Genomic DNA, 22,526 nt, shown 5'->3' with positions numbered 1-22,526 from the left:
TTTTCCAGTGGATGCCCACTGGTGAAAACCAGTGACTAATAATCCTCTGTTCACCTTCTTGTTCTCTAATGATTTTATAACTTAAGGCATCAGTCATCTCTCTTCCTACCTAAAAAGGTTGAGCTTATTAAGTCTTTGTTTGGCAACCTTTCTGTACCCGTTTCTATCCAGTTTCCTTTTTGTATATTTTATGTGCTGTCTGTATCTCATTTATTAGGAGTTGACCCAAGCTGTTCAGTTTGCAACAAGAAATGGTTTTATAACTCACCACAGTCTCTTTGGCTTTCCTGATAATTCCCCAATCCTCTTTGTCTTGTAGTGGCATCTGATCCCTGCCTTGATATCTTCAGGGAGCTTAGAACTCAGATCTTGAAATGGTGAAGGATGTAGCATTTCCTGGAATGGCTCACGATAGATATTCTTCCTCTGAGTACTAGTTTAGATTTACAGGGGAAGGAAATCCCGGTAGATAACAGTTAAGATGTGGATCTGTGGTTTTTCTGCAGGTGATTTACTAGTGAGGGAGATGTCTTTATATTGTTATTGTTACAAGTTACAGTATCCATTCCCCTCAGGTCCAGTCCATGTTCATTTTCAGCTTTTTCCTCCATCCCTTCCCAGTTTCTGAGCAATGGAGAGGAAAATCTTCCCTAAAAATGTTCATGTTCCTTTTCTGCTTTCAAGGGAGGAGACTTGAGTCATGCTTCGAGGTTCTGATAATTTGCCTGATTACAAAAGTCAAATTGCTTTTTTTTTTTTTTTTTTTTAAGAAAAGTTTGATTTTAAGAAGAAGAGGGCTTTAAAAGAAAACAGGAAGCTGATGTTGGCAGTCTGATCTGTGCTGCGTGAGGAATCTGATTTCAGAAGCCTTCCCAAATGCAGGCTTAAGGGATGCAAACTGCCCTGACTTTTGCAGCAGTTGAGGAATTCTGTCACCGACTTGCACTGCTCTCTCTTTTATAGGAAAGTGAAGACTGTAAAACTTGGTATGTTGGTGTTACGTGCTAATGCATTCTTGATCCTACAAAAACTAGAAAAAAACTACCACATGAAGGTCACAGTGTCCACCAAGAGATGCAGGTGTTCAGCAGAGCTTTGGAACTAGTAGTGTGAGGAGATGACCAGTGCTGTGGCTGAAGCTTTTCATGAATTTTTGTAGAATCTTGATGAGTTCTAAAGAATGCTGGTCTTACTTCTGAAGCTGTTCATTTTTCTCTCTTTTAGAAATAAGTCTAGTAAAAGGTAACCTATCTGTACGTAGCCTTGTTTTGAAACAGCACATTAAAAAAGAAACAAAAAGAGGCCTCAGTGTGCAGCACTTGGCTTGGACTTTTGAAGAACTCTGTCACCTTCCATCCACTCTGGTGTGTCTGTGGAGTCGTGTACTGGGGCTGAAGCAAATATATGTTGCATTTTCTTCTGTTTCACCTGCTTTTACTCATTATTTTCTTGGATGACTTTTTTTTGTCATTCCTCCTGAACTCTGTGCTAAGGAAAACAAAGGTGTCTGGTGACAGTCAGCATGGCTTCACTAATGGCAAATTGTACCTGACAAATTTGGTGGCCTTCTATGGCAGGATTGCAGCACTGGATAAGGAAAGAGCAATGGATGTCATCCACTTGCAAAGTGTTTGATGCTGTCCCACATGACAGTGTTGTCTTTAAATTGGGGAGACATTGATTTGATGGATGGACCACTCAATGGATACGGAGTGGACCTCTCAGTGGTCACACTGAGAGTTGTGGCCCAAGGGGAGATCAGTGGCATTTGCTCAGGAGTCAGTACCTGGACGGGCACTATTTAAAATGCTTGCTGGCAACATGGAAATTGAGATTGAATGCAGTCTCGGCAAGTTTGGCAACACCAAGCTGTGCAGCTGACACACTGCAGGGGTGGCATGCATTCCAGAGGGATGTTAACTGGTTTGAGAAGTGGGTCCGTGTGAACCTCATGAGGTTTAGCAATAGCAAGTGCAAGGTGCTACACCTGGGTAAAGCAATACCAAGCACATGCTGGGGAGAGGTTAGGTTGAGAGCAGCCCTGAAAGAGAAGGATGTGGGATGTTGGTTGATGAGAAGCAGTATGCTCTTGTAGCTTGGAAGGCCAAACAGTGTCCTGGGCTGCATCAAAAGAAGGGTGGCCAGCAGTGAGGGAGAGGGGATTGTCCCCCTCTACTCTGCTCTCATGAGACCCCATCTGGAGTACTTCATCCAGGTCTGGGGCCTTCAGCACAAGAAGGATATGGAGCTGTTTGAGCAGGTTTGGAGGAAGGCTAAAAAGATGATCAGTGTGCTGGAGCACCTTTCCTGTGGAGGCAGGCTGAGAGAGCTGAACTTGTTCAGTCTAGAAAAGAGAACTCACAGGGAGTGTACTTTTTTTTTCTTCTCTCCTATTGTTTTGTGTTAGTCACCAGTGCTGATTAAATCCCAATCCAAATTAGAGTTAAGATGACTCTGCTGCCAGAGTGTCAAGAAAAAAAAGGTGAAAACTGATAGGGTGCTATAGCTGAATCTGACTCTGCATGTACAGTAGCTGTCCGTATATCTGTCAGCCCAAAGGTGGTGGTGGCTTGTGCAAGGGCCAGGAGAAAAGAAATGAAAGGCTCAGCCTAGGTGGGTGGAGAAGGAAAGAGGCAGCTGCGAAGTAGAAGAGCTGTCAGAAGGGATTCAGCTACTTGAAATATGTATCACAGGAATGACTTAGATCTGCTCAGCTGGAGGCCTGGGGAGGCTGGAAGAGCAACCTTCTCTGTCTTTTATTCAATTCAGGCAAATAAGGAAGTTAGTTTGCTGGAGATCCTGAGTAGTGCATGGTGATACAAAATGTTCCTCTGTATTTTATGTAAGTTAGAGGAAGTGCAGCTTCCCAACTCCTAGGCAGGCACTTTGCAGAATGTGGAACCAAGTCATTTCCAAATTGCAGTGTTTAAGGAAGCAATTAAAGCAGGGTTAGATATTTGAAATAACTAAAAATGCCAGGACTGAAGATACTTGTGAGGTTTTGTAAAGTTAGTTTTGTCTTGGAGAAAGCTGACCATGAAGAACAAAAACATTTATTGAAACAACCTCAGTTAAACTGTTGGCTCTTCCAGGAGAGAAGCAGAAAGCTCGTGAACCAGGGGGTGTCTGAAGGTAGGGACAGACACAGTGGCATTCCTTCCAGTGCCTGTCAGTGTTGATGAGTTCAGGACTGAAGCAAAAGGCATCTCTGAGTTACCTGCTGGCCACAGCAGTGCCCTACAGCAGAAAAGGTTCATGCCCTGGCACCAGATTGAAACGTGCACATGTGCGATCCCCACACATGGGCTGTTGTGTTAATAATGTTGCGTATGTGGATTTGGATGATGCTTCGTGGGCAGTGCTTGTGAGCAAGCATGGGAGGCAATGCATGGCATGGCTTCCTTTGAGTTTGGTACAGGCGTACTGCATGGTGCACACTGTGTCTGAGAAGGGTCGGGTAGCAACAAGCAGTGCTATGTTTGAAGTTGAGTGAAATGGAGGAAGGGATTCCTCCATCCCTGTGAGTGCCTGAACTGGATTTGGTCCAGTTCAGGCTCCCCTCCAGAGCACATCAGAGCTGCCAGCTGCCACGGGGCTTCACAGCCTTCATGGAGGAGGGTCATAGATCCACAGCCTAAGCCCCAGACATGGCAGGAAAGAGAAATTTTTCCTGGGAAGAATGCAAGGAGTTTTCCAATTGGGTAAGCTGATGAAATTTGCTGGGCTGGAAGGAGACTGTAGCTCCTGTGCCTTCTACAAGGGTGCAACCTGGTTTTCCTCAGTCTTCTGACCTGTTGTCATAGTTTCTAATCTTTTCCTTAGAAACTCCTTTGTTCTTTTGTCTGTTTTCGCCATGTTTTTCTTGATGTAGAGGTTTCAAAGCACAGGGCAGCTCTTGAGCTGCGCTTTGCTAATGCTATGTAGCACAGAGGGATTTCTTCATATCCAGCTGACAAAGCTCCTGTTTGTTTTCTGCAGTTTGATGTCTGACTTATTTACAGCAATCTGTGACTCATTCCAGCCTCTCAGCTGCCCTAAGGAATTGGCTTGTTAATGATTCCCTGTCCGGTGTTTATGCAATTAATGAGTCCTGAAATTGCCTAACATTGCAATGTCCTTGCTAAATTGCCTGCATTGTTCAAACCAGCTGTCCGGTTTGCCAAAGCTGTTCTGATTTGTCACCTATGTGCTAGCTACCTTCTTTTAGCTTGAGATCTGCATGTGAATTTTAATATGTCTCCATTAGTGGTAGTGGAAATATTTGTGTATTTGATCCAGGACCAATCTTGAAGTTGCCTAGATGATATATTCTTCAACTGGTTGGTTTTGTACACCTTGAGATAATACTTTTCTTAGTTGTCTTAAGGAAAATGGCATGTCAACAAGGTTGCGCCAGGGAAGATTTAGATTAGACCTCAGGAAGCATTTCTTTTCTGAAAGAGTGGTCAGGCACTGGAATGGCCTGCCTAGGGAGGTGGTTGAGGCACCATCCCTAGTGCTGTTCAAGAAGCGTTTAGATGAGGTGCTAAAGGACTTAATTTAGTAGTTGGGTAGAGATAGTGATAGGAGGATGGTTGGACTAGATGATCTTATAGGTCCTTTCCAACCTTATGAACTTATGAACTTATATCTGCTATTTTTCCTGTCCCCAAGAGTTGCTGTCTTAGAGGAAACTATCAGTTTGACCGTGTGTAGCAACCAGCATGGATTTGTCAAGAATAAACTTGCTGTCATGTAGGTACTTGATTTCATATGCTTGCTCTTTTCTGGGGGTACAGAATTTGAAGCAAGATTATTTATTTTATTTTATTTTAAAGATGCTTGTCCTTTTTGATCTTCTAGAGTTTCACCTGTCCTCCATCACTTCCCAAACAAGACCATGTATGTTTGGGAATTCAAAGCATTTAACCAACTTCTCATACATGCTTTGGTGATGAATGGTAGCAACAAAGCCATTTGGAAAATCAGTTTATCCAAAGACACCCTAGTTTAAACTCATTCTCCTCCATTATCACTCTCACTTGGTTGAAGTGCTCTGTTAGCAGCTCACACCTGCAAAGGAGGGAGAGTTATTGCACTCTTGGATTGTGCAAGTATTTTTCTCTTGGTTAGAGTCCAGCTTCTTCCTTTGTCTTCCTCTTTCAGTTTAATACTAAATGTGATATGCACCCAAATGAGATTCAAATGAACATGCACAAGTTCAGTACAATCATATACTTGTCATATTAAGATCAGCAGTTTGGTAACATTGGTGCTGAGCAACGCCTTTCCTTCCTTCACTGTAAGTATGGGTACTTCAGATCCTGGTTTAGAAAACAATGTCAGTTCTAGTTTCTGAGTTAGACAGAGGTCAGCGTCGCTGGGTCGCCTTCGTGCAGCCTAGGGAAAAGCACTTGAGGCTGCAAGGCCATGTTCATGATGCACTTGCAAACTCATGTGAGAGTTTCCAGTGTGACCGCTTGGTGTTAGTCAATGCTGCTGTTTCCTCACCTTGATGAACAAAGGAGTCACATCAACTTCTTAATAATAAAAGTGGGGAATACTACAAAGGCTGACAACAGGCATAAGGGATTTTTGTTATCGCCCACTAGTTTGCACATGATCTGATGTGATTCATAGTCTTCACAAAGTGGGAGAGCAACCACAAAGAGAAGGACAGTTTTAGAAATATCATCTAGTAGAGTAGTGAGGAAATCAGACACAACAAACAAATGGAAATAGTTGCAGTACCCCAGGTTTACCGTAAAACCTTCACAAGCTGCAAAATATACAGCAACTACAGACTGTGAAGTCAGGAAATAAAGGATAACTGATTAAAATAAAATGCAGTAAGGACAGAGATTTATAGTGAAAATGTACAATTGGGGTTTTATCTTGCTATCATTTAGAGGCCTAAGTTACCAGATAGGTACCTGCCTTGGACCTCGGAGGGTTTCAAGGTTCTCTTTTTGGACCAGTCTGTTAGCTGGGTTTTCTAATCAAGTCTGTGTACTGAGGAATTTATTTTGTGTCCAAAAAAAAAAAAAAATGGAGGATTTATTTTTCTCTTCACTGCCCATCTCTGCAAGCAACAGGCAGCATCATGATTCTTACAAGCACTTGAAGTAGTGTTTCTCTTGGAAACCATGCCAAAAAAAGCTATTTTTCTGATTGTTAAGTACTGATGCCTATTATAACTAGTTTTTGCCTTGTGTTTTAGCTGAGGCTTTAGATATCTCCTCTGTATGTCCAAGGTATGTATATTTATTTGTAGATCTTGGCTGTTGTTTGCGGCAGTTAAATAAACAAATCTCTCAGGATGAGATCCGGGTGAAGGAGAGAAATAAGTCTGGTTTTTGTTTTTTTTTTAAGTGTAACAATTCACTTTAGCACAAGTTGGCATCTTCTGAACACACACTGTGGCTCTTGCTTCACAGAGATTCTGGCTTTCCAGCAAAAGGTGCCTGAGCTGCTTTGCACTGACAGCTGAGCTTGTTAACTGCCTCAGCCCTAAGCCTCTTGTGTAGATCAGACTATTCTTCATTCTTAAGTAATAGCATTGTTAATTGGAGTAATTGCAGCAGTGGTAGAACTACAGGTTGTGCTGGTGTGGTGTGCTGAAAGGGTGTTATGAGTTGCTCTCTGAACTCTTCAGTGGTTGTACTTTTGCTTTTCAGAGCAACACCTACTTGGAAATAAAGGTTAATGAGACATTGATACAGAGCAGCAGCTTCTGAACCACAGCCTGTTCAAGGGAGTCAAGGAATGGGATGGTGTTGAGCATGCTAGGGATGTTCTTGTTCTGAGATTTTCAATTGGCTTAGCTTTCAAAGGTTCTCAGTGTATTTAAAAGTTGCTCTGCACAGAAATCATTTTAACAATTCAATTACCTAACCCCGAACATTGCCACAGCCTTAAACAGTAGTGGTGCACCAGGCTTCAGAAGTAGCATCTTCAAACTGGGCATGTGGAGTCTGCAACTGCCTGAAGGTGGAGGTGGATATGACTGCTTGCTGGTAGTTAAAAAGCTGACTGGGACAGACAGCTCAGGTACAGAACCAGATCTCACAGCTTGATTTTTCAGTGCCAGCTGTGGGGAGGAAAACCATAGCTTGCTTGAGTCCTGTGGGAAGAGGAGCCCCAGCTGAGTCTGTAGCTTCACTCTATGAAGTGGCTACACAGGTGGCCTGAAACTCAAGATTTTGGCATGCTCAGCCAAGAACTCTCTCAGCCAAACTGTAGGGTTGTTTCACTGAAAATGCATCAAAGTAGTTGTGCAACGTTTGCACAAAGCGTGTTCTGATTTGTGTTAGTGCAATCTCTGTGAGAACTGCTGGATGCTTTTGTGTTTTGCCACGAAGCCCAGTGCTCAAGTGAATCACTGCCATCTGTTTTCCTTGAGTTGAAAGCTGAACAGTACAAGAGGGAAGTGGAATTTGATTTTCCAAGTCCAGTCAAACATTAAACACTTGCTAAGTAGCCTTATAGCTTGAAGACCAGCTGCTCCAAGATGCAGAAGAATCACTCTAGGTACACTAACCCAGCTTATTTATGGGGATCCTTTACTCTAGGTGCTGGGGGCATTATGTACCCCATTGACTGGGGAAGCAACTTCTCTTTTAGAAATTAGTATTTATTCTGAATATTGATTGCAGCAAAATAGGAATACTTGCAAATACTCTCCATGCAAGTGTGTCTTTGTGGGGCTTCACTCCAAAGCTGACTGCAAGGAAGAAAAAAAACCAAACAGCACTCAGCCTATGAGAATTGGTTTTACTGCTTAAGTATTTCTCAACCTCATTGCTGCACCGTGTATGCAACAACTGCTATTAGTGCATGCAAGAGTATGGCAGAGGCAGAAGGGAGTGTGTCCCCACGCTGTTTTGCAACACTGCACTTTTGAAGTTCCTCGGCTGTGCTAAGAGGATGTGGTTATTCAGTTTTGCTGCTGTTTCAAGAAGGATTGAGCTCCAGTAAACTTTCCCTGAAAGAGTCACCTGGAAACCACAGAGCTAAAACTTCCTGAGAAGGGAGAAGCCACCAGTGGGAGATAGGAACATAGGGCTAGATGAGCACAAATCCTGAGTTCAGGAGAACACTGAGACCAGTGAAATGCCCCCTGCATGGAAGCACTGCACAGCACATGCTATTTTTGCCCTGAATGGTTATTCTTAGGAGCTGAAGCCTTTGACATTCTGTGGGAGGGGACACAACACCTGCAAGGGGTATGTGAGTGCAACACAACAAAGCCTCAGAAGGCTTCACAAAATCAGTTGCCAGTCATTCTTGGGGTGAGGGTGGCTGTACTAATCATTTTTTTCCACTGCAAGCTTTTCCTCCCCAGGAGCTGCCACCGTGCAGCAAGTTTAGGGGATTCCACATCTAGTTATCAAAGGATGGATCTTGTGTGGGAGGGGAAAGCCTGCCTGCACCCCACACTGGCTCCTCGTGTCAGCCACAGAGGTTCATCTAAAAAGATGATTTCATGTACAGAGATGCCTTTAAAGCACCGTGCTGTGGTCCCACTGCCTTGTCTCAGTGTCACCTCATCTTGCTGTCTCTTTCAAGCCAGCTTCACCATATTCTCCTTCCCAGACTGGCTTCACTCTATGCCACTGCCGGCAGCAGGTGCAATGCAGGGTGTTACAGAGCTATTCTCTGCAGGGATGAATTCCTGCTTTGCACACAGTGGTTTTCAGGTGTCAGAGGCTGCTTATTAGTTCCTGAAACAGTTTTGGTATCTCTCTTCCAGTGACAGAAGCATGGCACTGAGGAGGTGGAAAACTAAAATCCCTTTTTGTCTTAGCACAGGCACCTGACTTGTGCACATGCATGCCCCTTGTCTGATTCCAGGCCATTGAATTCCTCTTCTCTTCCTCTGTGGTGCCATGTTGCTTTTGTTTTCATCCTGTCACCTGCTCTTTGGAGGGCTGCTTTCCATTTCTAGTGTTAGTCTTCATCTTACAGTTACAGGTGCTGTGTGTTGCAGCTTCCTGTCTACAACACTGATGGCTGCTGCTCTTTTGGGTTGTGCTTGCTCTCTCAGGAGGCCACAGCCAATCTTTTCAGGGTCTGTACATGCACTAGACTCTTGCATCTCTCTCCCTCTGTACAAGTGAATGCTGGTAACTGGAGGGCTGTTCTTCTAAGTGCAATTAAGAGCACTGGAGTAGGTCACTGTGAGTCTTGTTATTGAATTCTGTAGTTGTAGTCAGTGAGGACTCTGATTTGTAATCTCACTCCTGCAGCTGATAAGTGAAAGTTTAACAGCATTTACAGCTTGGTGTATGCATGCCCTGTACGTGCACTTGTTTCTTATGATGCACCTGCTCTGCAGAGTGCTGCAGCAAAGCAGTCTTCCTGTGCATCCCAGCCTCCTTGCTGGGCACAGGGGGACACATCCTTCACCCAAAGAGTTCACCTAATCCTTCACCTAACCGTTCACAGTGAGCATTTGTTTGATCCACAGATCCAGGTACAGGATGTGCCTCCTAGGGAAGGGTTTGCGGACCCCATAGCAGGGGACATGTTTCCCTGGAGAGCTGTTCCCAAGAAGACCTTCTCCAGTGCCATCCCCAGGTAAGCTGTGAACATGGGGAAAGATTGAAAAAGTGTCCATAGTGCCCGCCACACGTGTGGCAGGCATTGTTTACTTGCATGGAAATTACGTGCTTCAGGGGTGACACCATGTTGTCAGTAAGGCTCTGCCTGTGTGGACTCCAGCACCAGTGCTGCTGTCATTTTTTCGCTCTTGGATTGTCCTATTGTGACATGAGGGTTAGAGGTGGTCTTGTGCAACTGGGTGCTGTTAAGGGTGGGGACTGCTCTGGCTCTTGTTTTCTAGGCACCAGGTCACCCCAGGGGCTTGCTGCATGTCTCCAGCAATGCAGAGCAGAGTCTGCACTCAAAGAACAGATCCTAAAATGGATGCAATTTGTGCATCTACAGGTGACGTGTTCCTGCTGGTAGGGTTCATTGCTTCTCCAACATAGGGCTCAGATCAGGGCTGCTCTTGGTGGGGGGAAAGGAAGCCCTGTGTCAGAGCAGCCAGGAACAAAGATCCCTGTCTCTCTCTGGGGGCATCCGGTTGTCACCTGCCAGTTGTTGCAGAGGGTGGCACTTAGGAAGGCTCTGTCCTTGCCACTTGTTGAGGCTCAACCAGGCCTCACAGAAGGTGGAGTGGGTATACTGTGCTGAGAACCATTAAAGTAGGTTTGCATTGGCTAGGGTGAGTTCAGGTGATGAGAAGTAGGATGCTGATGAGTGCACGTGATCTCACACCCTGCCTAGTTTCCCTGTTTCTTGATAGATGGTGATCAGTTTTCCTTATGGAAAAGGCTGTGTGGGTGCCTGATCTTCCTTCAGATGTGATGATGAGGGTGTGAGGGCTGTGGGTGGCTGAGCTCCTTTCTTCAATTGTTCCCCTCTCCTATGTGCTGCAATGTCTGTGTCCCAAGGGAGGTGGAGGCCCTGCCGTGTGCTGTGGCCTCGCTTTGTGAGCATCACCTTGCTTCTCTGAGCTGGAGACCCAGGTGGCTGTTGCAGGTGGCTGCTGTGGGGTGAGCTGCAGCTGGCCCTGAATGGGGAGGGCTGTGGGGCACAGCTGGAGCCAGGCTTGGCTGGTCCCTCGCCCATGAAGAGATGTAGTGGGGCCAACACAGGGCTCACCTTGTAACACATGTGTTTTGCCTGTGAAAGCTGCCTGTGATGTGTGCATATAGCCAAGAAGGTGAAGTGCCTCTTGGAGGGGGAAGGAGATTATTTTCATGTCATTATAGATTTAGTGAAGAGATTGGATACAGTGGTGTGGCACTGAGTGGGTGGGTGACAGCATGAGCAGTCAGAGCCATCCTGCTTGCTGCTGTGGCCTGGTTCCCCAGGTTGGTGCTGGGAACTGGCCCAGGGAACAAGTGTGTTTAAGCCAATTGTGTGCTTCTAACACTGCGTTTTTGTTGGTTTGTTTTTTAATGCCTTCTAGAAATAAGTTTTGTCATAACCCCTCCACTGGTCTGGTGCTGTCCACGCTGTGCTGTGGAACCATTATGAGCTCCTGAAGGAGGTCAGCAGGCAGCATAGATGACAGACAACTAGCACATGTCGTGAAAGATTCTTTCACCACTGGCTTCTCACCCATAAACGTGAAAAGAGGAGGAAAAAGTGGATGTGATAACAAGAAAAGGAGAGACCGCACTGAATGGCAGCAGGAGCAGAGGTACACCAGCATGCATAGAGCCATGTTGAACCTCAGTGCCTTGAACATCCACTGGAGGAGTGGGTTCAAAAGCTCTCCTGACCTTCCTGGAGCCCTGACACCCCCATGCAGGATGTGCTTAGTAAGCTGCAGCAAGCAAACTCGGCTGGGCACTGCCCTTAGCTGGGGATGTGAGGCATCAGGTGAGAAACCAAAGCACGCAGCAGCAGTGAGAGCTGCTTATCCTGGTATTGCTCTGCTTTGCTGCTTTGACCTAATAACACATAGGTGTTTCTCATGCTTTAGATCTTTAGCTGAAACTCACAGGCTGATTGCTACTGGAGCATGCTGCTAAGAAATATTACTACAGCACACTCTAAATTCACATAGGTTTTATAGAAAAAGAATTTGAGACTTCTCTTTTTTTTTAGAATGAGAAGCACTGCTGTTCTGAGTATGATGGTGTGGCATGCTGTTTGGAATTTCCCTTGCTTTCTATATATACACATGCAGCAAAGCCACAGGAAGTAGAAGTTAAAAAAATAAAAACAGCCATAGAACATAGGTATCCTCTTGAACAAATTTTATTCTTGTCATTGGTTTTATCATTAGTGGGCACTTAATCTTGAGGCATCACTTCAGGCTTGTTTTAAAACATCTGATGCCCTGTAAATTGTTGGAGGGGGAAACGCATTGCCTTAAAGTTGCTGAAAATTTGTGAGGATTTTTAGGCTATTGGTTCTGTAGTTCTGTACTTTCTGTGCTACAGAAGGCAACTAGATTGTTGATCTTCTCTCTCTTGGGGCTTTTGGGGTGGGGACTAACTGCTGAGGTTTCTCCCATTTGTCTCTTCTGTGATTCAGTGAGTCACTCTTGCCTACAGTTGCTGTCGTGGTAATGTGCTGAGGGCCTATTTCTGCATGGCAACCACCATAGTTGGCATTATTAGTAAACAGCTTTAAAACCCCAACCAGAATATAGTATCGTTAAGTCCTGCAGCTGTGAAGGCCGACTTGCTACCACTCGGGACTGAATCCGTGGTCTGAAAACCTTATTGTTTGTGGCAACCCTGGCTCTGAACTCATGCTGCTTTGGACAGCAAAACTTGAGGAGAGTGATTCTAAAGAGAGAGCAATTCTAGGAGAAGGGATGGGCTTAATCATGAGGAGAGATGGACAAATACACCCGGGCATCTCTGAATGTGTGATAATACATTCATACAAGGCCTAGAGGCAGTTACCTGTCTTCTTCAAGATATCACAGACCTGCAGGGGGACATCTGCCTGCCTTTTAGTACTGTTCTGCCTCTCAAGTAAAGGCACTGCTCATCAGAGCGAGAAATCATTGTCAGAAATCAGAATGGGCCTGATAACAGGTTATCTTGGATGCCTTTGGCAGCTGATGTAGCACATAAGGGACTGAGTTGCATACGGTCATGAAGACTTTCTGCATGGTTTCAAGAGTTTGTGCAATTTTATAAATGTTTTCAGTGAACATATGTCGTACAAACGGTTTATGAAAGTTCATAAAGTTTATGCTGCTCATGCTGCTTTCATTTTACGCAGTTCCTTTCTTACTCATGCGTCTTCATTGCTTTCTGTTGGGAAAGGAGCTGTGTTGCTTTCCCCGTCTGAGCAAACAAGATGCAGGCTGTGTGGACAGCCATCCAAGTGGCAGAGAAAAACTGAGTGAGGCCAGAGGAGCTTTCCTTAATATAAAGAGTTCAAAAATGGTGGGAATTGATGGCTGCTTTTACTTCAGTGTTGGAGCAGTGGAGCTGATGGTACCAGCTTACAATTCGAGGAACCTGAACTGTGGATGTAGGAGTTGGTAGGAATTGCTTGGGAAGCACTGATGTGTATGCTATGCTTGCAGAGGAGATGGCAAAGCACTGGGTAAGACTTTTTTTAGGACAGATCGTGTATGCCTTATAAGCTGAATCAAACATTTGTGTGTAGAAGACACTGGTAGTTTAGTTTTACAGTGTCTAATTGGTTTCTTGGTTAAGCACAAAGAGAAATAGATATGGCTCTTCCTACTAGTGTTGGGCAAAAATAGGAAGTAGTAAAATAGCCCCAAAGCTGAGGTGTTTTTATGCTGAAAGGCAGCAGATCTATCCTGGATTTTTGACACTGATATTCAAATTTCAGTCTTTCATCTTACAGCTTTAGGCTCTGAGAGACTTGCTGTGACCTATGCTTGATCTATGACTTGATCAGTTTGCATTTGGTGGGTCAACGTGGCCCTCTTGGTAGGCCCAGTTTCCCTGCATTCAATTCACCTGAATCTTCCTTTTCCAGGAACTGCATTCCAACCTCTGCTTTGACAGGGAGGGAACTATTTTACAGACTTGAAACAATATCAAGGATATCTTCTGTTGATTTCTGTGTACTGCAGCTTCCTGTATCTAATTCTTCCATCCGTATCTATATAGTTGTATTTCAGTCGGTGCAACTATACCCACAGGCTAGTACTAATTTATGTTAAAACCATAAACAAGGTTTGCCTAGGGAGACAACAGGCAAAAGAAATAAAATAACCATTGAGAGATTAGTTTATGCCACAGGAAGTTTAATCATAATTTTCTCAGCATATATTCTGTGTGCTACGTCTGATCTCTGAGACCTTAGAAGGCAGTGTGCAAAATGGTCACCCTAAAAATCACAGGATTTCTTACACATCTTGCTCAAGGATTGGCTCTGGGCCATGAGGTGGACTACTGCTGTCCCAAGGAAAGGAAATTCCCTTTCATCCAAGGAGAGCAGCTTTCCCTCTGTGAAGTTCTAGTTCTTCCAGCTGCTCTGCAACCATCCAGATGTTCATCACACAGACAGCACTGCTGTGGTGCTTTGCTATGTGTGGTGGGGAGAGAGGAGTGTACCATTTCCCCACAAGCTTTGTGAACGTGGACCACAGCAAAGGACATTTTGTTCATGTACTTATGTTGAAACTACATGGAAACAGGAAGAAGAGAACAGATCAAAATTCAGTGCCGTGTGGGAAAATAAACTGGAGATTGGATTTAACTCCTAGCAAGCTGCTGTTCACCAAGAGCGACTCCTCTCTATGGGAGATCAAGTTGATGCTATAAAAAATCCTTATAATTATTGGAAGCTGAGGGGGAAGTAAAAAATAATACCACTATAGCCTGTGCAAATGCACAATCCTCTTTAAGTGTGCTCCTGAAAAGGAAGCAAAGCAGAAGACAAAGGTGGTGTTAAATAGGGTGGCTGGATTTCTTTGGTTTATTTTTCTATACATCATTTAGCTGTGACCTATTAAGAAATACTGGGAGCTATGGCTGAGAAAAATCCTCCAGCCCTATTGTGCAGACATTGTAAGGTCTAATCTTTGTTCTCAAAACAGCTTCCTCATACAGCTCAGGGACTGCCTCCCGTGCAGTCAGGACATGAAGATATTTAATCTAGCAGTGGCGTAGTCCCAAATGTTATGCAGCAGTGTAGGGCATTAAACATATTCTCATACATCTGAAATGTCATTTGTCCTCCAAAATGAGTGACTTTCAGTGTATTTGAATATAGTTTGGGATGCTGGTTATCACTGCAGAAAGGAATAACTCATACCTGAAACCGTGACATTTAGTTAGCCACTAGCTAACATACTTTGACTTTTTAACTTTACACTAAAAGACAGTTTTGACTACAGTAAAGCAACTGCACAACCGCTTTTATTATAAAAAATAATACTTAAGTAAAATTGGAATACAATAATTATACAAACACCTTTGCAAATGTGTGAATTATTTATGGCACAGAAAAAAAAATAAATATCCCTGTACATTGTTTCTGTGCAAAGAGACAGGCTAGTGTTAGTCAACAACCAGCCCTTGGAAGTTTTCTTTACTTCTCTTGCTTTCAGTTGAACATAAGGATTTTCAGGTAAGATGTCTGAAAGTTCAGCTTCAGTCTCCAAGAAAATACTTTCACTTTTAATCCAGATAAAGGACAGGAAGATTTTTCCTATCTTATGCCAAACTGCTCCTCCCGCATTCTTCAGCACACACTGTTTGGAAGAGAGTGATGTTTTTGAGTTCGGTGACTCTTTTCCACACACCTTCAGACTGCTGGGAACAGTTTGACTCAAAAGTCAAACTGCAGTCTACTGTGAGTTTTGTTTTCTTTAGTTTGTAGTAGAATTTGCATTATGCTTGCATTGCTCGCAGTTAAGTTCTTCACAGAAACATTTTGCTTTTTGTCAGAGTCTTTCATGCAGTCCAAGAGAAGGCAAAATCAAGTAAGAGGTAGATCCTGTTCATCCTCCTAGTTCCTAAGAGCTGTCCATTTGAATTACTCTGATCTAGGACTATAGGAGTTGGGCTAAGTTTTCCAAGTTTTACTGTCTATAAAGTAGTGATTGATTTATGTGCCCCACATCACATTGTCACTGGCAGCATTCCGTAACGTGCTTGAGAAATTCATCACTGAGTTCATCACTGAAAAATCTCATACAGTGAGGACATCTAAGTTCACCCTGTGCCCTGCCCTCTGATCCTGAGTTCCCATTGTCTGCAGGTGGGGAAGTCTGCTCAGATTGTGAGGCTATTCTTCTTGTGCCTGGTTGGCCTGGGTTGCTGCCTCGTAGATGTTCAACTTTTGTCTGTAGATGCACATGATTTTGGTTACCAGTGTGAACTCTGAAACGACTGCTCGTGTCTCTGGAGTCCTAGAAAGACAAAGAAGAGCTGTTGGAAAAAAAAATGAAGTATATTCTTCAAAATCATTTTACCACCTTTATCTGAACCGAGGCTTAGGTTTTTAGCTGAAGATTTGCAAATAGAATAGGCAACGTTGATTCAGAAAAGCAGACTTGTAGAAAACAGGACAGAGCTAGCATGCTACTTTGAAGATGCCCTTTTGTTACCAAAGTCAATTTTCTCTGTCTTCCTTATAACGATTCACAATTACTGTGGTCAGTGAAAAGAGGGAAAAAGGACTGGAAAGAGATTTGTATGTAGTGGGATGCATCTCCACTGGAGCACAGACACAAAGCAACAGTTTCTGATAGCTGCACAAACTGAAATGCCTTTAGAAGCACTAAGTTTTTTTTAATGTTTTTTAAAAGTACATTTTAGATGAGATGTTCTCGTTTGAAAAACTGTTGTTTCACTTGCTTACCTTCTTGCCTTCTTGTTTTCTTGCTAGCTGGTGTTGCAGACATGAAACTTCTAGCTGAAGTTCTTGTATTTTACTCTGTGCTCGTTCCCTGTCTGATCTTTCTGACGTGAAATCATCTTTATAAACCAGGACCTGAAAAAGAATTGTTAGTATGTTAACTAAGTTAGAGTATGGCAGGTTGGGTTTAAGAGTTGAGGCTGAGAGTCTTCACTCTGTAAGCCCTTATTTTCAGAATCTCAGTATGTTGTTTCTATTACATCTGTGCTTTAATGGCAGTTATACTTTTTAGATCTTTTTTTTTTGACAAAATATTAATGGCAGCAGAACTGCACGTATTCTTTAAGTAGGGTTTCTTCTTCCAAGTGTTGATAAGTAGCCAGATGAGGCAAGACAAGTGGCAGAAGGAAAAGATTTGAGGTCTGGGGGAAAAGAAAGAAGTCTCAAATCTAATGGGGGGGGGGGGGAAATTACTAACCTGTTGCTCCAGCATTTGTATGCGCTCATTATCTCCTTCTCTAGCCTTCTTCATGTCTTCTAATTCTCTCCTTGACTTTTTGCACTCATTCATTTTTTCTTCCAGTAGCTTGTTTAGTCGGAGTATCTCCTTTTGCATCAGCTCAGAATTGGTTTGTGCTGAAGATATCCCATGCTGCTGTTCCAATTGTGACTTCAGCTCTTTCAGCTGCAAGTGGAGTCGCTTCACATACTCATCTCTACTGGCATCATACTTCTGCCACTTTGCATTCAAGTCTTCCACCTGAAAGACCACCCAGCAATGTCATACAACACAAAGATGCAACCTTCCAGGCTTTCATAGACTGTCTATAGGGGCAGGACCCAAATTTCTCTACACATATACTATATAATATGCTGACTCAACCGCTGAGTGTTGATGAGCTACTTCATGGGAGCATAGAAGGTCATTATGCTATAAGCTGGGTCTTCATAGGAAGCCTTCCCCATCTGCCAAGCCATAGAGATAGCATTAAATCACATGGAATGGGAAGGGTTGGTAGTCACCCTCAGACTGGTGCCATTCTTCCAGAGTGGAATACTGATGCAGGGAAGGAACAAGAAGGCCATTTCCTTCTGCAGTATTTTTAACAACCAAATTATATTTAAAATAACGTAATAATCTGTTATTTGTCAAGAGAACAGAGACAATGCTGAAAAGACTAAACCAATCTGGGAATTGCATTAAACTGGAAGGGGTAAAACCCAGTTAATCCAAGTACTGTAATTCAAAATAATCCCATTTTGTATAACATAGAAGTACTCACATGAGCTACTTTCTGTTTTAACATTCTGTTTTCATCTTGTAGTTTGCATATGAGGGCTTGAAGTGGAGTTTCATTGTCTAATACCTGTAAATTTCAGATAAAGTGTTATTTAGCTATGCTGTTATACTGGAGGTAACTTCTCTTGTAAGTACTTGCTATCAGTAACAAATACATACATTTGCCTCCTTCTTTCTCTGTAATTCTTATGCTATACTAAGAGAATAGCATACAGCTTTTCACCTTAATAAGCACAACATAATCAGTTTTTCACTAACTTGGTACTGCTTTTAAGTATGTCTGTGTGGTCTCAAAATCAGGTTGCACTCTAAGCCTCCTAAAGCAACAAGGCCAACTATAACTCACATGCCAACGGGTCAGGTGCTGTTGTCAGCAGTGTAGACAGTTTACTTGGGGTTACTGGAAACTGTATTTGGAGTGGGGAAAAATGCATGACGGGGCACATACATGCCTTCATCTCACTCTGCTATTACTGCCAATTTTGGCTACTACAAGGAAGAAATCACTCTTAAAAAAAGCTGCATGCTAAACTGACTGAAAGGATACAACTTTTTTTTTTTTTTTACAGTTGTGACATCTGCTTTAAAAAAACCCCAGTGTACGTGAGTAATTTAGATCACTTTTGTACAAAATTCCCTAGAATCAGCTAGTACTTGCCTCTGAAATTTCTCTTCAACAGGGAAGTCCCCGCTGGACAAGGTTAGCTAGTTATTACATACATCAAAGTCAATCGAGTTTCCTTTTTATCAATTATATCACGTATGAGAACACTGGAAGCTTCAAGTCCCTTATACAGTCCTTCTTTCTTATACCAACTCCACCTCTACTATTTCTTAGAGGTAATTTTAACGTGATTAAGTTTCCTTTAGAAGTGCTCCTTGAGTGTTTAACAGAGGGGAAGGGACCCACACATGTATTTATCACAAAATCATTGGTGCACGATCATCCAAAACACAGCTTTACCACCACATAATGAAATCACACGACAGAACTATACGTGCTACACAGTGCTACAGCACTGGTTTTAAGAGACAGCAGCTCTAATGGTATTCAGTTCTGGTATTTTCATGAATTACTTCATCACTGCAACCCACCGTGGTTTCTGGAACCACCTTCACTGAAAGGCTCCAACTAAAGTGATGTTGTAAAGCCACAACAGTGTGACAAAATCCAGGTGTTTGCACCCCCCCTCCCCCCCAGGACATTTCTGCCCCTTTCCTATCACAAAGCACTTTGTCTAAACACGCTTGCTGGAGAGAAGCATTATCTTAGAGTGGGAGGGCAAAGGGGAACCCCAGAGCAAAAATAGGTAAGATGCTTTACCTGCTCTTTCCTAACCAACTTTCTGTAGCTCCGTACTACACACGCAAAGCCACGTGCTATAGAGTTATTAATTGAAATACTACATTTAAGAAAATTATTCCTTATTTTGTGACTTAGTTGCTTACAGCAATCATCACATATTGCCCTCAAAAACTCAGCACCATCTGGTGATGCACACGTTCTTCAGCCTCAAGAAGGAATCTGCCTGCTGTCTGTGCAGGGAAGAACTGCAGTCAGGGAGTTGCTGAGGTTATAAATGCCCATGAAAAGTCAGAGAAAAATGAGATGGACAGAACTTAAGTGCCTGACAACTGCTTCAACCCCCAACTGATGGTAGTTCAGTTCTTCAGAGGTGACCATTGTAGTTTTTTCACCATGCAAAAATTATTTGAAGGCACAATTAGAAAGCAGTGAGAAACGTAACTGTGTTATAAAGAGTACTTCAGAAGCTATTAGTACACGCACAAAACATAGCAGCTGAAAAATACCTGATTAGATCTTTCAGTAGCAATCTGGTCATCCGAATTCCCCTTCTCTTTTCTTTGCTTCTCTTCTAAACATTTTGCCAGATGCTGACACATTTCTGCTGTGGATGCTAATTTGCGTTGAAGCTGATGAGTTTCATCCGTGAGTGACCGGCACAGAACATCGCTGGTGGCCTGCGCCTTCTCTCGCTCTGCCAAGCTCTTCTGAAGTCGTAAGATTTCTCTCTCCTTTTCATATGGAGGCTGATTTATCATCTGCTCTATCTCAGCGTTTTTCTCCTCTAGCTGCTGATTCAACTTCTGCACTTCCTAAACATAAGGAAGGAGGAAGTTATTTGAAGTGAAGTGAACGCAAAAGCCAAAACGTAAGATTGAATTTTAACATTGTGGTGATTCCATATTGCTGCTATGCTCCCTGCAAAGTAGTTAAAAGGTAAAAATAAATCATTTCTATGTAACACACAACCTTAGAACTGACAGATCAGTCAGAGTCAGAAACTGCCCAGGCAGCCATCCAAGCACTTCCTGGTCAGCACAACAGAAACATGCAGAAATGTGCCAAGATATTATGAAATCCATTTACAGCAGCTACAAAACAAAGATGGAACTTACAAGAAGCACTTAAAAGGAATAACTGAGGCAACTGAGAAATGCCTCCTAGTCCTGCATTATAAATGACCAGACAGTAGAGATTTGCCTCCAAAAAGATACTGGAGCTGGTAAGTCATCTTAACAAAAAAAAAAAAACAAGCATCCTTATTGCCTGGAACTGTGACAAGGGCAAAGCAGAGCAGCAGCTCTCCCACCTAAGAAAGGATGAGTGATAAGGACAAGCAAACAAAGTTAAATCCTTTAGCAGCAGTAACTATTGGCAATAGCTGGCTCCAACATAGCTGACTCCTGGGAAACTCTTATAAAAGAAACGCGTATCTCATTGCTGCACATTCTTGCTGAATCAAGACCGTGGGTCATCCACACTGCATCACGTTAGCATCTAACCTGTCCTCTGAGAGGAAAGAAGCCAGCTTACTGACAGGTACAACTGCTCTCAGGTAGCATGCATCCACAGTACACCAGCCCTGGCTTGGCCAAAAGCAGCCTGTGCCCATCATCCCCAAAACGCAAAGGACACTGGTGGGTGGCAGACCTCTGCAGAGCCAGTGCTGCCCTGAGCAAGGATTCAAGCTTGACTTGACCCCATCAGTTCTTCAGGAGCACTGATGGGATGTATGCCAGAGAAATCACCTCCACCACATGGGCCTCCAACTTCAGAAAGCATCTCATTTGTTGTTATTTTTAGTGGTGGCATTTTCAGTGTTTCAGAATAGAAAAAAACATTTATTTCTAAAAATAAAAAAAAAATAAAATTTCCAGTGTAACTTACAGAAATAGTACTCATTACTGACATTTAAATTCTTTCACGTTGTGCTGAATTTCCCCTTTGCTACAGATTAAAGGCATTCAGTGTCAGGCTCCAGAACGTATTTGGATCCCACCGGTCTGTGAGTGCCACTGAGATCACCTCTTACTACAAATTTCCAGACCTGAACACATTTACACGCATTTTAGGTGAGTGTCATATGTGGAAAATGTTTTGTATAAACATTAGGTCAAGAGACGGCTTATGACAGAAACACTTGTTTCAGTTTTAAGTACTGCTTCTTGGTTTGGAAATTCCTCCTTCATACAGCTTCGTACAGAAAGAAAAGCTTAAAAATTCTTCAAGCATTGTAAGACTGAGCATGGGAAAGTCTTAGCGACAGCCCCAAAAATAGTGCCTGGGGGAGAGGGGGGGGAGCACAGCTCTGTGCTGTGTCACAAAAGGGATCCTATCTCCCCCAGTCTGTCTTGTCACTATGCAGAGTTCAAGTCTCCTGATACTGAAGCACGATGACTGTCAGTACAACACCAACCACTGCTTTCAAGAGAGTAACAGAGAAAGGGGTGTTACCTATCGTTTGTCCTTCACTTGTACCAACTGTTTCTGGTGCACAGGTACTTCTGAGTTGGAAGGGAGCCTTGAAGGCCGCCTCGTCCTCCTCCCCTGCTATCAGCAGGGACACCCACAGCTCCACCGGGTGCTCCGGGCATCCATCCTGACCTCGGCTGCGTCCAGGGCCGGCACAGCCGGGCAACCCATTCCAGTGCCTCACCACTGCTACTGCACAAAACTTTTACCCCTTACACCCCATTTAACCTCTCCTCTTCTAGTCTGAAACCATTTCCCCTTGCCCTATCCCAACCTTCCCCCCTTTAGGTAGGGAAGGGCCGCTCTCAGCTCTCCTCGGAGCCTTCTCTCCCTCCACGCCGACCATCCCCAGCTCTCACAACAGCTCCGTGACGGCTCGCACCGCCTCGCTGTGCGTCCGCGGTGCAGCCCCGAGCCCACGGCGGTGTCAGCGGGCCCGGCCTCACCTGGCTCAGCTCCTCCACCCGCAGCGCCGAGTGCCGCTCGCAGTCCCGCAGCCGCTCCTGGGCCTGCCCCAGCTGCTCCAGCAAGCTTTCCACCAGCGACGGGGCGGGTTCGGCCACCGCCTCGCTGCTTCCCCGCCGCTGCTGCTGCTGCTGCTGCTGCCGGGCCAGGCTGCCCCGCAGCTCCCGCACCGTCGCGTCCTTAGCGGCGAGCTGCAGCTGGAGCTGCTTCAGCTGCTGGGCGGACTCGTGGTACAGCGCGCAGAGCGCATTGTAGCGCGGCACTTTGCTCTTCAGGCTCCTGTTCTCGCGGTGCAGCTTTTCCAGCGTTTCCTCCACCTGCCTGAAGCGGGACACCAGCGGGTCCGCGCTGCCGGCCTCGCTCACCGAGCACATAGCGGGGGGGGACGGGGTCCGCTCGCACCGCCGCCCCTTCTCTCCGTCCTCCGGGCCGAGCTGCATGCGAACCGCGGAGCGGGGCCGGCTTCGCTCTTCCACCTCCCCCCACCCCCCAGCGCAGGAGGGGCCGCACGCATTTAAGGCTGCAGGTCCCGCCCCGCCGCCGCTTACGGAGCGGGGAAGCCCGCAGCGGGGCGGGCTGCGCTGCCCCGGGGCGCCGAGCGGGGGAACCCCGCGGCTCCCGGAGCCGGGTCGGGGCGGGCTGGGAGCTGGGGCCGCGGAGGAGGAGGACAGCGAGGGGCTT

The 22,526-nt window shown here is 44.6% G+C and overlaps 1 protein-coding gene across 1 annotated transcript; it reads right to left on the bottom strand.

Moving 5' to 3' along the window:
• Window positions 1-14,766: 14,766 nt before the first annotated feature.
• On the bottom strand, window positions 14,767-22,323 carry TNIP2 (TNFAIP3 interacting protein 2). The gene is made up of 6 exons (XM_065735846.1): window positions 21,827-22,323; window positions 19,415-19,720; window positions 17,586-17,669; window positions 16,781-17,062; window positions 16,306-16,437; window positions 14,767-15,853 (listed from the first exon to the last, which is right to left on the bottom strand). Exons 1-6 carry the CDS (start codon window positions 22,283-22,285, stop codon window positions 15,572-15,574), a joined length of 1,545 nt encoding a protein of 514 aa, XP_065591918.1. The 5' UTR covers window positions 22,286-22,323; the 3' UTR covers window positions 14,767-15,571.
• Window positions 22,324-22,526: the final 203 nt, after the last annotated feature.

This window comes from Cyrtonyx montezumae, unplaced genomic scaffold (genome assembly GCF_038088225.1).
Source record: "Cyrtonyx montezumae isolate F1298 unplaced genomic scaffold, pur_monq_1.0 scaffold_2, whole genome shotgun sequence".
Classification (NCBI taxonomy): Eukaryota; Metazoa; Chordata; class Aves; order Galliformes; family Odontophoridae; genus Cyrtonyx; species Cyrtonyx montezumae.
Note: the sequence above shows the minus strand (reverse complement) of the source record. Positions and strands in the feature narration are given on the sequence as shown.